At 44.4% G+C, this 14887-nt stretch overlaps 1 protein-coding gene across 4 annotated transcripts in view; it reads left to right on the top strand.

Annotated features, from left to right (window-relative positions):
• Positions 1-6368: 6368 nt before the first annotated feature.
• Positions 6369-14887, top strand: part of LOC143782753 (survival motor neuron protein 1-like) — a 77703-nt gene continuing 69184 nt past the window's right edge. Inside the window, exon 1 of one of the 4 annotated variants that reach the window (XM_077270606.1) lies at positions 6369-6658. In XM_077270606.1, the coding sequence (XP_077126721.1) occupies positions 6611-6658 (48 nt within the window). In that variant the 5' untranslated portion in view covers positions 6369-6610. The remainder of the gene's footprint in view (positions 6659-14887) is intronic. The other 3 variants (XM_077270581.1, XM_077270598.1, XM_077270589.1) reach the window with 3 other exon arrangements.

Below are 14887 nucleotides of genomic sequence, written 5' to 3'. Positions count from 1 at the left end.
GCATTCAAAAAGTCAAATGGCGCTCCTTCCCTTCCAAGCCCGGCCGTGCGCCCAAACAGTAGTTTTTCTCCACATATTGGGTAATGGCTTACTCAGGAAAATTGCATGGTGCAATTTTTCCTGTTACCCTTATGAAAATGCAAAATTTGAAGCTAAAAACATTTTGTGGGAAAATTTTGATTTTTTTTTTATTGTCACGGCTCAACGTTATAAACTTCTGTGAAGTGTCTTGGGGTTGAAGGAGCTCAATCAGGGGCGGACTGGCCATCTGGCAATTCTGGCAAATGCCAGAAGGGCCTGGCTGGTCATGGGCTGCCTTGTCTGCTACGTTGTTAACAGAATTGTTGTTCTGAAGACACCCATACTGTTAAGAGTTGTGATGGAGCACAAAGTCGCTGACTCCGTCACTTACCCCAACAGGCCACGGGTATCATTAGACATATTGGTCTTGTAGAAAATCTTCCTTTCCAACATCCAGGGTAATATTAGTAATATATCCCCTCTGGTTCATGGGGACGGGGACAACATGGGCCTGTGTGATTTTGAATGCCAGGACTGAATTTCAGCCCCAGTCCGTACCTGAGCTCAATATACATCTATATAAGTACCCTGAGGGGGTCTAGTTTCCAAAATGGGGTCACTTGAGAGAGGTTTCCACTGTTTAGGCACATCAGGGGCTCTCCAAACATGACGTCTGCTAATTATGCCAGCAAGTTTTACATTGAAAAAGTCAAATGGTGCTCCTTCCCTTCCGGGCTCTGTGGTTTTCCGCCACATATGGGGTATTGGCGCACTCAACAGAAATTGCACAACAAGTTGTATGGCCCATTTTTATCCGTTACCCTTGTGAAGGTAAAAAAATAAAAAGTTAAATGTTTATTTTTTCCTTTGACACTCCATGAATTCCTGTGAAGCACCCGAAGGGTTAATAAACTTCTTGAATGCGGTTTTGAGCACCTTGAAGGGTACAGTTTTTAGAATGGTGTCACTTTTGGATGTGTTCTGTCATCTAGTCACCTCACATGTGGTGCGGTCCCTAAAAAAGATGGTTTTGTAGATTTTGTTGGAAAAATGAGAAATCGCTGGTCAACTTTTAACCCCTTTCTAACATCTGACGTACTATCCCGTCGAGGTGGGGTGGGCCCGTATGACCACCGACGGGATAGTACGTCATATGCGATCGGCCGCACTCACGGGGGGAGCGCGGCCGATCGCGGCCGGGTGTCAGCTGCATATCGCAGCTGACATCCGGCACTATGTGCCAGGAGCGGTCACGGACCGCCCCCGGCACATTAACCCCCGGCACACCGCGATCAAATATGATCGCGGTGTACCGGCGGTATAGGGAAGCATCGCGCAGGGAGGGGGCTCCCTGCGGGCTTCCCTGAGACCCCCGCAGCAACGTGATGTGATCGCGTTGCTCCGAGGGTCTCCTACCTCCCTCCTCGCCGCAGGTCCCGGATCCAAGATGGCCGCGGCATCCGGGTCCTGCAGGGAGGGAGGTGGCTTACCGAGTGCCTGCTCAGAGCAGGCGCTGGTAAGCCTGCAGCCCTGCACAGCAGATCGACGATCTGACAGAGTGCTGTGCACACTGTCAGATCACTGATCTCTAATGTCCCCCCCTGGGACAAAGTAAAAAAGTAAAAAAAAAAAATTTCCACATGTGTAAAAAAATAAATAAAAAATAAATTACTAAATAAAGAAAAAAATATATATATTATTCCCATAAATAAATTTCTTTATCTAAATAAAAAAAACAAAACAATAAAAGTACACATATTTAGTATCGCCGCGTCCGTAACGACCCAACCTATAAAACTGTCCCACTAGTTAACCCCTTCAGTAAACACCGTGAGAAAAAAAAAAAAACGAGGCAAAAAACAACGCTTTATTACCATACCGCCGAACAAAAAGTGGAATAACACGCGATCAAAAAGACAGATATAAATAACCATGGTACCGCTGAAAACGTCATCTTGTCCCGCAAAAAACGAGCCGCTATTCAGCATCATCAGCAAAAAAATAAAAAAGTTATAGTCCTGAGAATAAAGCGATACCAAAATAATTATTTTTTCTATAAAATAGCTTTTATCGTATAAAAGCGCCAAAACATAAAAAAATGATATAAATGAGGTATCGCTGTAATCGTACTGACCCGAAGAATAAAACTGCTTTATCAATTTTACCAAACACGGAACGGTATAAACGCCCCCCCCAAAAGAAATTCATGAATAGCTGGTTTTTGATCATTCTGCCTCACAAAAATCGGAATAAAAAGCGATCAAAAAATGTCATGTGCCCGAAAATGTTACCAATAAAAACGTCAACTCGTCCCGCAAAAAACAAGACCTCACATGACTCTGTGGACTCAAATATGGAAAAATTATAGCTTTCAAAATCTGGTAACGCAAAAAATATTTTTTGCAATAAAAAGCGTCTTTCAGTGTGAGACGGCTGCCAATCATAAAAATCCGCTAAATAACCCACTATAAAAGTAAATCAAACCCCCCTTCATCACCCCCTTAGTTAGGGAAAAAATCAAAAAATTAAAAAAATGTATTTATTTCCATTTTCCCATTAGGGTTAGGGTTAGGGCTGGGTTAGGGTTAGGGTTACGGCTACAGTTAGGGTTGGGGCTAAAGTTAGGGTTAGGGTTTGGATTACATAAACGGTTGGGAATAGGGTTGGGATTAGGGTTAGGGGTGTGTCAGGGTTAGGGGTGTGGTTAGGGTTACCGTTGGGATTAGAGTAAGGGGTGTGTTTGGATTAGGATTTCAGTTATAATTGGTGGGTTTCCACTGTTTAGGCACATCAGGGGCTCTCCAAACGGGACATGGCATCTGATCTCAATTCCAGACAATTCTGCGTTGAAAAAGTAAAACAGTGCTCCTTCCCTTCAGAGCTCTCCCGTGTACCCAAACAGGGGTTTACCCCAACATATGGGGTATCGGCGTACTCAGGACAAATTGGACAACATCTTTTGGGGTCCAATTTCTCCTGTTACTCTTGGGAAAATACATAACTGGGGGCTAAAAAATAAGTTTTGTGGGAAAAAAAAGATTTTTTATTTTCACGGCTCTGCGTTGTAAACTGTAGTGAAACACTTGGGGGTTCAAAGTTCTCACAACACATCTAGATAAGTTCCTTGGGAGGTCTAGTTTCCAATATGGGGTCATTTGTGGGGGGTTTCTACTGTTTGGGTACATCAGGGGCTCAGCAAATGCAACGTGACGCCTGCAGACCAATCCATCTAAGTCTGCATTCCAAATGGCGCTCCTTCCCTTCCGAGCTCTGTCATGCGCCCAAACAGTGCTTCCCCCCCACATATGGGGTATCAGCATACTCAGGACAAATTGGACAACAACTTTTGGGGTCCAATTTATTATGTTACCCTTGTAAAAATACAAAGCTGGGGGCTAAAAAATCATTTCTGTGAAAAAAAAGAGGAATTTTTATTTTCACGGCTCTGCGTTATAAACTGTAGTGAAACACTTGGGGGTTCAAAGTTCTCACAACACATCTAGATAAGTTCCTTGGGAGGTCTAGTTTCCAATTTGGGGTCACTTGTGGGGGGTTTCTACTGTTTGGGTACATCAGGGGCTCTGCAAATGCAACGTGACGCCTGCAGACCAATCCATTTAAGACTGCATTCCAAATGGTGCTCCTTCCCTTCCGAGCTCTGTCATGCGCCCAAACAGTGCTTCCCCCCCACATATGGGGTATCAGCGTACTCAGGATAAATTGGACAACAACTTTTGGGGTCCAATTTATTATGTTACCCTTGTAAAAATACAAAGCTGGGGGCTAAAAAATCATTTCTGTGAAAAAAAAGAGGAATTTTTATTTTCACGGCTCTGCGTTATAAACTGTAGTGAAACACTTGGGGGTTCAAAGCTCTCAAAACACATCTAGATAAGTTCCTTAGGGGGTCTACTTTCCAAAATGGTGTCACTTGTGGGGGGTTTTAATGTTTAGGCACATCAGGAGCTCTCCAAATGCAACGTGGCGTCCCATCTTAATTCCAGTCAATTTTGCATTGAAAAGTAAAATAGCGCTCCTTCCCTTCCGAGCTCTGCTATGCGCCCAAACAGTGGTTTACCCCCACATATGGGGTATCAGCGTACTCAGGACAAATTTTACAACAACTTTTGGGGTCCATTTTCTCCTGTTACCCTTGGTAAAATAAAACAAATTGGAGCTGAAATAAATTTTGTGTAAATAAAAATGAACATTTAACTTTTTTTTTAAACATTCCAAAAATTCCTGTGAAACACCTGAAGGGTTAATACATTTCTTGAATGTGGTTTTGAGCACCTTGAGGGGTGCAGTTTTTAGAATGGTGTCACACTTGGGTATTTTCTGTCATATAGACCCCTCAAAATGACTTCAAATGAGATGTGGTCCCTGAAAAAAAATGGTGTTGTAAAGATGAGAAATTGCTGGTCAAATTTTAACCTTTATAACTCAATAACAAAAAAAAAATTTGGTTCCAAAATTGTGCTGATGTAAAGTAGACATGTGGGAAATGTTACTTATTAAGTATTTTGCGTGACATATGTCTGTGATTTAAGGGCATAAAAATTCAAAGTTGGAAAATTGCGAAATTTTCAAAATTTTCGCCAAATATCCGTTTTTTTAACAAATAAACGCAAGTTATATCGAAGAAATTTTACCACTATCATGAAGTACAATATGTCACGAGAAAACAATGTCAGAATCGCCAAGATCCGTTGAAGCGTTCCAGAGTTATAACCTCATAAAGGGCTGTCCCACACGTCCAGATAATTCCGGTACCGGAATAAATCGGTACCGGAGTTATCCGTGTCCGTGTGCCTGGGAACTCACGGAGGCCATACCTGCGGCACACGTGTGCCGCCCGTATGGCGAATGGGTACCACACGGAGCGTGTGGTACCCACTCTGCATGGTGCTGAAGCTGCGATTCATATCCTCTCTGCAGTAACGTTTGCTGCAGAGAAAATATGAAGAATAGTGTTAAAAATAAAGATTTAGGTGTCCGCCGCCCCCCCACCCCCTGTGCGCCCCCCCCGCTGGTCAGAAAATACTTACCCGGGTCCCCCGTCGGCTGTCGCTCCTTCTTGGTCTTGCCGCGGCTTCTCCTGCATGCGGTCACGTGGGCCCGATCATTTACAGTCATGAATATGTGGCTCCACCTCCCATAGGGGCGGAGCCGACTATTCATGATTGTAATTGATCGGCCCCACGTGACCGCATACAGTAGGACGCGCGGCCAGACCAGGAAGGAGCGACAGCCGACGGGGGACCCGGATAAGTATTTTCTGACCAGCGGGGGGGCGCACAGGGGGTGGGGGGGCGGCGGACACCTAAATCTTTATTTTTAACACTATTCTTCATATTTTCTCTATAGCAAACGCTGCTACAGGGAAGATATGAATACCGGCTTCAGCACCATGTGGGGGGGACAGCGCTTACTGTAGCGCTGTCTCCTGCACGCACACGGACCCCAGACGGAGAATGTCCGTGTGAGGTCCGTGTTTTACGCGGACCCATTGACTCTATTGGGTCCGTGTAAAACGTGCGCTCCCACGAACACTGACATGTCTCCGTGTTTGGCACACGGAGACACGGTCCGCAAAAAATCAATGACATCTGCACAGATGCATTGATTTTTATGGGTCTACGTGTGTCAGTGTCTCCGGTACGTGAGGAAACTGTCACCTCACGTACCGGAGCCACTGACGTGTGAAACCGGCCAAAGGGACAGTGGTCAGAATTGTAAAAATTGGCCTGGTCATTAACGTGCAAACCACCCTCGGGGGGTGAAGGGGTTAACCTTTATAACTTCCTAACAAAAAAAAATTATGTTTCCAAAATTGTGGAGTAGACATGTGGAGAATGTTATTTATTAACTATTTTGTGCGACATAACTCTCTGATTTAAGGGCACAAAAATTAAAAGTTTGAAAATTGCCAAATGTTTGATATTTTCCCAATTAAACGTAAGTCATATCAAAGAAATGTTGCGACTATCATGAAGTACATATAATTATTATAATATCAGAATTGGAATAAACACTAAAACGTTACACTACTTATCTGAGGAAAGTGTAGTTTATTGGAGCAAGAATGAGAAATAATTGTAGAGAAGATTGAGTACTCAAGAAGGTATTAATTCAAAGTTCCCACATTTTGTAATATTTAGCAAAAATATTATTGTTGATAGCATGACTGCTTTCATATATATTACGTATAGATACTTATTCTTTTATGTCTTCAAGAGTGAGAATTTTGTATAGAATTGTTTGCTACTAATAATATGTATATTACAATTTGAAGCCGTATCCATGGATTGTTTTTCATTTTCAATGTCATGTGGCAGGGACAGGTACACATGGGGGAGCAGAAAATCTGCGTTGTAGTTCCGCTCACTGAGCACTAGGTGGCGCCGTCCCGCCAGGCTGCCAGTGGAAAGCATTGCGTTCTGGGGGATGATGCTTGCTGGTGATGCAGCGCATCTGGCTCTGCGGGTAGAGGACTACATTTCCCAGAGCTCCCTACATATGGTAGACTGGCTGCAGCGCAAGGATGGGGTGCTGGTGGCTGGGATGAGTCTAGAGCACTGACCGGAGGATGGCAGCTTGTGACAGGGAGATAGTGTATCACAAGGACAGCTCCCAGGTGACGACTAGCTCAGTGTACATGTTGTGTTGGTGGTGTGGGCATGGATGTCCTGGTGTGCGGTGGTGTGCTGCAGGGATGCAATCATCAGCTGGCATGCATGTCTCCTCAGCACAGTGGGCATGCCTGCTTAGGAGAGTGGGTGGTGGTGGTGGTACATGTTGCTGCATGCAGCGTATAGCAGAACTGCCTCATTTCCATGCCCTGCTCCGTGTCCTGTGCAGAACCCCACATCCCTGTCAGCTCCATAGGAAAACATAGTACAAATTGGCTTGTGCTGGGGAGTAAAGGGAATCATCTGCCTAGCAACAACATGGAGGAGCCGGGGAGTAAAGTAATTCCGTGCCTTCAAAGTCGCTGTCAGACAGGGAGAACACAAGGGGTTAACTGGCCGGCTTCCCTCCTCGGCTGCTTGTCTTTTCTGCTCTTCTCCAGAGGTCCAGTGTCCTCATACCTGACGATTCTGTCATATTTCACTGTAGATGTAATAGTATTTGTGTGGGGGCGAACCGTGGTGGGATCCATTGTAATCGCTCCATTGTTGTCTGCTCGTAGCTTTACCTTGGTGCGATCTGCCAGCCGGCATACATTGCCATTCCTGATCTTCCCATGCGATGTCACCGTCTTGTGCCCGCTGATCGAAACGCACAGTACAGGCCTCTCGTATATGTTAGAATCATTGTTGGTGCGACCAGTAGAGCAAAACATGATATGGAAATACAGTAACAAATGTCATTTTACATGGCTGTCCTGCGAAAATCCAAAAATCAAGTGTTTCCTGGTGCCTTGTACAGTAGTTTGATGATTGCCATGTCCTGTAGCAATCCTTGCCAAGTCCATGCCCCTTGCACATCATCACATCATCTACAAGCGATTTTTTTTTCCTATATGTCTGCTGAGGGCTGGATTAATGCCGAGATCCAATCCGCTGTGATGTATACGAGAACCAATCTCCACAACTTGAGTTTTACCAGAACTATAGCATAGAATGTAATCTGTCAAAGGATTTCAGCCACAAGCTATTTGTATGAGCATGTAGCTCTTTCAAAGACAAGTCCAGCAATACCTTTACATGGCCGGTCTGTACCGCCGTTACTAAGAAATCAGTGTTTGAATGAATATGTAAAAGAGGCTGGAGATCTGAAGCCTCTGTCACTCCAGCTCTGTTCCTAACCCAGCACCGACTCCTCCTGTTTAACTGACAGCCTCTATGCTGTGTGGCTTCATGCAAAGGATTTGTCAGTCATGTAGGAAGAGGCCGCGATGCTGGGTGGAGAATAGAGCTGGAGTGACAGAGTTTTCAGATCTACAGCCTCATTTGCATATCAATCTAAATGCTGATTTCTTAGTGATTGGAGAACGGACTGCTAACGGAAAGGCATGGCTGGATTCGTCTGTGAAAAAGCTACATGTGCATATAAATGGTTTGTGGGCCGAAATCCTGCTGATAGATTCCCTATAATTTACTGATTCTGCATCAATGGTTAACAGATACTGGGTGAAACTCACTAACAGCAACCATTATCGTAGTCACAACGGTTGCCCCCAACTTAACTGTCTTGCAGCATTGTATAGGTGTTCAAGGCTGTACACACACACACACACACACAGACACACACACACACACACACACACACACACACACACACACGCGCCGAACATACAGTGGCTATGTGGCCCTTGGAGAAACAAAGGCCAACATTGCTTCATTCCTTCCACTTTGGCATTGATTAGTCTGACTGAACCTCTCAGGATTATCTTTTTTAGGCAGAGACAGACTGCCGTATAACTCGTGCGAGGATCGCACTGCACGGACTGGCCCGGCACCTCTCCTGACCTGAGCAAGACAGTATGATGGATTACTATGCAGCTTTCAAGTTCAGGTCAGGAGAGCCGACAGCCACTACGAGCTTTACCATGCAATTATCGCACGAGAAATACGGCAGTCTGTCTCTGCCCTTACACAGAGGAACAGGAGTGTGGGCAAACAAGGGGTGAGGATTTGGTCCAAGGCTTATGGAAAGGTGGTATAGAAGGAAACAATTACCAGGCCTACTATCCTGGGTGGCAAACTACACATTTGATACTTGCTGTGGGACATCTCGTCTTCCATGCATGGTACAGTCTGTACTGTACCTTCTTCCATCAGTAATTGTGTAGTCAATCTACCGCTAGTATGGACAAGGTCCAGGCAATTTGCAGCATGGAATAATCTGGTGCTGATAGGAGGCAGAAGACGTACTTGCTTGTGGCTAATTGAGCCTCGTGTGAACATTAGATGGAAGCTGATACTGTATGTCCATTTTTCATAGGCCATGGCCATGGCCATGGCCCTCCTTACGTTAGTTATTGGCCAAAAATGCAACTTATTTTAGCAATTTCCTAATCAACATGCTATGAACTGAATCATTGCCGAAGAAATGGGGGAAAGCTGGGGCTGACAAATTCCCCTCTGTTACTCTTCCTGGATTACTCTTCCTGGCACTGTCAGTGTATACAGATACAGCATCCATGTCTACGTAGGGCAGAGAGGTTGGTACAATGTGTCGTTACAATGTAGATTTGATCATCCGCCACCTTCTCATGAAAATAGCAAATCAGTTACTAGCTATATGTTAGTGAACATGAACCTAGTGAAATGAGTGTAAAGAGAGTCTGTAATTACAGTGGCAGCTAGTGGATATAGTCACTCCTTTTGCACTCTGAAATCATTTACTATAGAAATGTCATCGGCAATATAAGTCTATAAGTCTTTGTACACTTGTTGCTAGGCAAAGGCTCAAATAGGCTCTTTCTAGTATCCAGCACACATATGTTCCATATTTACAAGGTATCCGGAAACCATAAGAGAAATAATTCATATCATGAAAGAAAACTAGGCAGCTGGGGTATAAGGAACAGAATCCAGATTGTGTTTGCCCCTTCTCATGGACATAGGGAGTGTGAATGAGGTGCCCTCGATCCCCCAGTGGCACAGTATAAGCAAAACAGTGATCAAATAGCCAGCTGAGCAATCTGTGAAAGCAACAATGTGACCAATGGATATTCACCGTGGGCCTTTTCTAATCTCTGGATTGCTACAAGTTATGATGACACTTTTAGGGGCTGATTCATTAAGACTGGTGTGTCAGTGTCAATGAAGGGCTCGCTGGGGTATGATGTGCCAAATTCATTAAGAGACGCACATCACTTAATGAATTTGGTGCATCTTCTCCATGGCATGCACCTCGCCAGGAATCTTGCTCCATTCTGAGACTGAAGTACCATTTCTGGCTTAACGAATGCCGGCACTTTGCTGAATTTAACGAACACGAGTTGCTTCAGATTGGTGGGAAAACGCCAAATGTCACACATTTTTCTCTCAAGTTCATGTTGCGCCAAAAAAACAACTTTTCTAAGCAATTTACGCAGATTGCTTGCTTAAAGGGAATCTGTCACCTCATTTCACCTACCTAACCTATTAATACGGCATACAAGTTATGGAATGCTGAAGACAGCCCTCCTTGTGTGCCTCATATCAGATGTCTTGTTGAGATAACTCTGGCCTGGATGCTACCTGGAGATTACGCTGCCTCCAGAGCTTATTTTACATGAAAGAGTTGTTCCCAGTGTGAGATAAGTAACCAACACAGGACAGGAGTAATTAAATTTGTCTTCTTGCAAAAACATGTTTTGCTTCTCTCCGAGCTCTGCTGTATTGTAACAATATTGCAACACTGTCTGCCTGTGAGATGGAAACTGAGAGGAACCTGCAGATGTGTCAGTTATAATCACACACAGCTCTGCAGTGAGATCAGGAGCGGCGAGCTGACATTACATATCACACTGGTAACACTGGCAACCATATCACATTACACTGGTAACCATTACATATCACACTGGTAACACTGGCAACCATATCACATTACACTGGTAACCATTACATATCACACTGGTAACACTGGCAACCATATCACATTACACTGGTAACCATTACATATCACACTGGTAACACTGGCAACCATATCACATTACACTGGTAACCATTACATATCACACTGGTAACACTGGCAACCATATCACATTACACTGGTAACCATTACATATCACACTGGTAACACTGGCAACCATATCACATTACACTGGTAACCATTACATATCACACTGGTAACACTGGCAACCATATCACATTACACTGGTAACCATTACATATCACACTGGTAACACTGGCAACCATATCACATTACACTGGTAACCATTACATATCACACTGGTAACACTGGCAACCATATCACATTACACTGGTAACCATTACATATCACACTGGTAACACTGGCAACCATATCACATTACACTGGTAACCATTACATATCACACTGGTAACACTGGCAACCATATCACATTACACTGGTAACCATTACATATCACACTGGTAACTATTACACATCACACTGCTAACACTGGTAACCATTACGCTTAACACTGGTAACACTGGTAACCATTGCACATCACACTGCTAACCATTACACATAACACTGGTAACTATTACACATCACACTGCTAACACTGCTAACCATTACACATAACACTGGTAACAGTGGTAACCATGTCACATCACACTAGCAACCATTACAAATCACACTGGTAACCATGTCACATCACTCTGGTAACCATGTCACATCACTCTGGTAACCATGTCACGTCACTCTGGTAACCATGTCACATCACACTGGTAACCATGTCACGTCACACTGGTAACCATGTCACGTCACTCTGGTAACCATGTCACATCACTCTGGTAACCATGTCACATCACTCTGGTAACCATGTCACGTCACTCTGGTAACCATGTCACATCACACTGGTAACCATGTCACGTCACTCTGGTAACCATGTCACATCACTCTGGTAACCATGTCACATCACACTGGTAACCATGTCACATCACTCTGGTAACCATGTCACATCACTCTGGTAACCATGTCACATCACTCTGGTATCACTGGTAACCATGTCACATCACACTGGTAACCATGTCACATCACTCTGGTAACCATGTCACATCACATGGTAACCATGTCACATCACACTGGTAACACTGGTAACCATGTCACATCACACTGGTAACACTGGTAACCATGTCACATCACACTGGCAACCATTACAAATCACACTGGTAACCATGTCACATCACACTGGTAACCATGTCACATCACTCTGGTAACCATGTCACATCACTCTGGTAACCATGTCACATCACACTGGTAACACTGGTAACCATGTCACATCACACTGGTAACACTGGTAACCATGTCACATCACACTGGTAACCATGTCACATCACACTGGTAACACTGGTAACCATGTCACATCACACTGGCAACCATTACAAATCACACTGGTAACCATGTCACATCACACTGGTAACCATGTCACATCACTCTGGTAACCATGTCACATCACTCTGGTAACCATGTCACATCACACTGGTAACACTGGTAACCATGTCACATCACACTGGCAACCATTACAAATCACACTGGTAACCATGTCACATCACACTGGCAGCTATTACAAATCACACTGGTAACCATTAGACATCACACTGGTAACACTGGCAACCATTACACATAACACTGGTAACCATGTCACATCACACTGGTAACACTGGTAACCATGTCACATCACACTGGTAACCATTACACATCACACTGGTAACCATTACATATCAGACTGGTAATTCCCCTTCATGTAAAATAAGCTCTGGAGGCAGAGTTATCTCCAGGCACCATCTGCCCCAATGCCTGGATGAGGTCATTTGTGCAAAGCCATAAAAGAGGATTTCTCAACAACAACACAGCTGATATGAGACATACAAGGAGGACTATTTTCAGTCCTGTTTGCTCATATTAATAGTTTAAAAATGTCAAATGTGGTGACAGATTCTTTTTAAAAGGTTTGACACATCACCCGCTTAGTCTTTTAAATAAAAAAGTATCACTTTAAAGGCATATATGGTCGCATCGCTCTCCATAAGATATGCCTTTATTTGTGCACTCTGTTGGTTTTTGACAAATGAAAAATTGCTGTATTAATTCATATGCAAATGAGTCTCTATTAACTGCCGAACACCCTCTTCTTTTTGACTTATAGCTCCCTGGCTTGACCACATAGTGAGTAAGGTGTCAGTCAAAGAGAAGAAGGTGACACTAGGCAAGAAATAATCCTTGGGAGGCAGAGGTTTGGGAAGTGCTTCGGCACACCAAAAGCACTTTGGCCTCATTTTTATATGTAAAATAGAAATTTTTCATTTGTCAGGGAGCAACGGATTACATACTTAAAAGTATGGATGACAATTTTTCAGAGAGCAACATGACCATATAGATAGTATGGTGGGTTGGATTGTTCTCACAGATTCCCTTTAACAGCAAACCTGCTGATTTAGAGCAAACCTTTCAGTACATGGTAATAGCTTTCTAAAGCTGTTGCTCTCTGCAGTCTCCCTTATAGATAAATAAAGGTAAAGTTATAAAGTAGAGTGCTTACCGGTGAAGAGTCGTGTGGGTGGTTCAGGTCACCCCAGGAGTCATGCAGTCCCACTCTCCTCCTAGCATGACTGAAAGCTCCCTTATGCGGCATCCTGCACATGTGCACTACAGCCAGGTGTACTAGCATCTGTGTCATCTCAGCTTGTGCCAAATGTCACTAGACCTGACTTGTAGGATGTCAATCAAGCCCAAACTGCAGGACTGCTGAGGAGACTGGGACCACCCACCAGACTCTTCACAGAGCATAAGACTTTATTACTTCTTTTAGGCCTCTTTCACATGTCCATGTCTCCGGTATGTGTGGTGACAGTTTTCACACCTACCGCAGACACTGACACACGTAGACCCATTCAAATGAATGGGTCTGTGCACATGTCAGTGTGTTTCCACGGACCTTGTGTCCATGTGGCTCACATGTAGATATGTCTGTTTTTTACTGACAGCATGGGCCGCAAAACATCCCGCACACGTGCAGATGGAGAACATACATGGATGTCATCCGTGTGACACGCATCGGTGCCGGGAAAGAAGCACTATAGTAAGCGCTGTTCCCCGGCACCGGGTGCTGAACATGGCTCTCATCATTCTCCCCTGTTCTGCCGCCGATCGGCTAGAGCAGGGGAGAATGATGAGAGCCGGCTTCAGCACCCGGCGGTGGGGAACAGCGCTTACTATAGCACTTCTTCCCTGCCGTCTCTCCGTGTGGCACTGATGCGGCACACAGTTGCCACACATGTGCCACAAGTACCGGAAATAAACGGACTTGTAAAACCGTCCTTATACTGTAAGAGACATTTCAGTCAGCGACATCTTCAGAAACCTACTGTCACCCTGCGTGGGAATATAACGGTGATTTAGGTTCACTATCAATTGTGGCATTAATCTGTAAGGCCTCTTTCACACTAGCGTTGTTTGCTGTCCGTCGCAATGCGTCGTTTTGGAGAAAAAACGCATCCTGCAAAGTTGCCCGCAGGATGCGTTTTTTCTCCATAGACTTGCATTAGCGACGCATTGCGACAGATTGCCACACGTCGCAACCGTCGTGCGACGGATGCGTCGTGTTTTGGCGGACCGTCGGCACAAAAAAACCTTCCATGTAACTTATTTGTGCGTCGTGTCCGCCATTTTCGACCGCGCATGCGTGGCCGAAACTCCGCCCCCTCCTCCCCGGACTGCAGAATGGGCAGCGGATGCGTTGTAAAACTGCATCCGCTGCCCACATTGTGCTACATTAACACACTGTTCGTCGGTACGTCGGGCCGACGGTTTGCAACGGCCCGTACCGACGGACTAGTGTGAAAGTAGCCTAAGAGGACATCCATAGATATCTGTAGGTCCATTTTCCACCTTTGTATACCTCCGACGGAAGCATAAGGAAGAAACTATGAGGTAAATGATTGGGATATGTGTTATTTCATTCCATATCACAAAAATATGAAGCATATTTTTGTGATCTGGAATGAAATAACAGAAGTAACATATGAAATAACATAGAAGCAATGACAGCAACACACAGATTGCCTATGGCTCTGTAATATTAGCTTATGGACTTCTTGTGCCACCATGTAGGCTTCTGCTATTAGTAAGACGTAAGAAAGAGAACATGGATAAAAATGGCCTTTGCTATAAATCGGGAATAATTAAAAGGTGAGTAAACCAATTATTGTTCATACAAAATGAAATGTGAGTCATATCGTGGTGA

Source organism: Ranitomeya variabilis, chromosome 1 (genome assembly GCF_051348905.1).
Source record: "Ranitomeya variabilis isolate aRanVar5 chromosome 1, aRanVar5.hap1, whole genome shotgun sequence".
Lineage (NCBI taxonomy): Eukaryota > Metazoa > Chordata > Amphibia > Anura > Dendrobatidae > Ranitomeya > Ranitomeya variabilis.
This window is presented reverse-complemented; position numbering and strand designations above follow the sequence as displayed.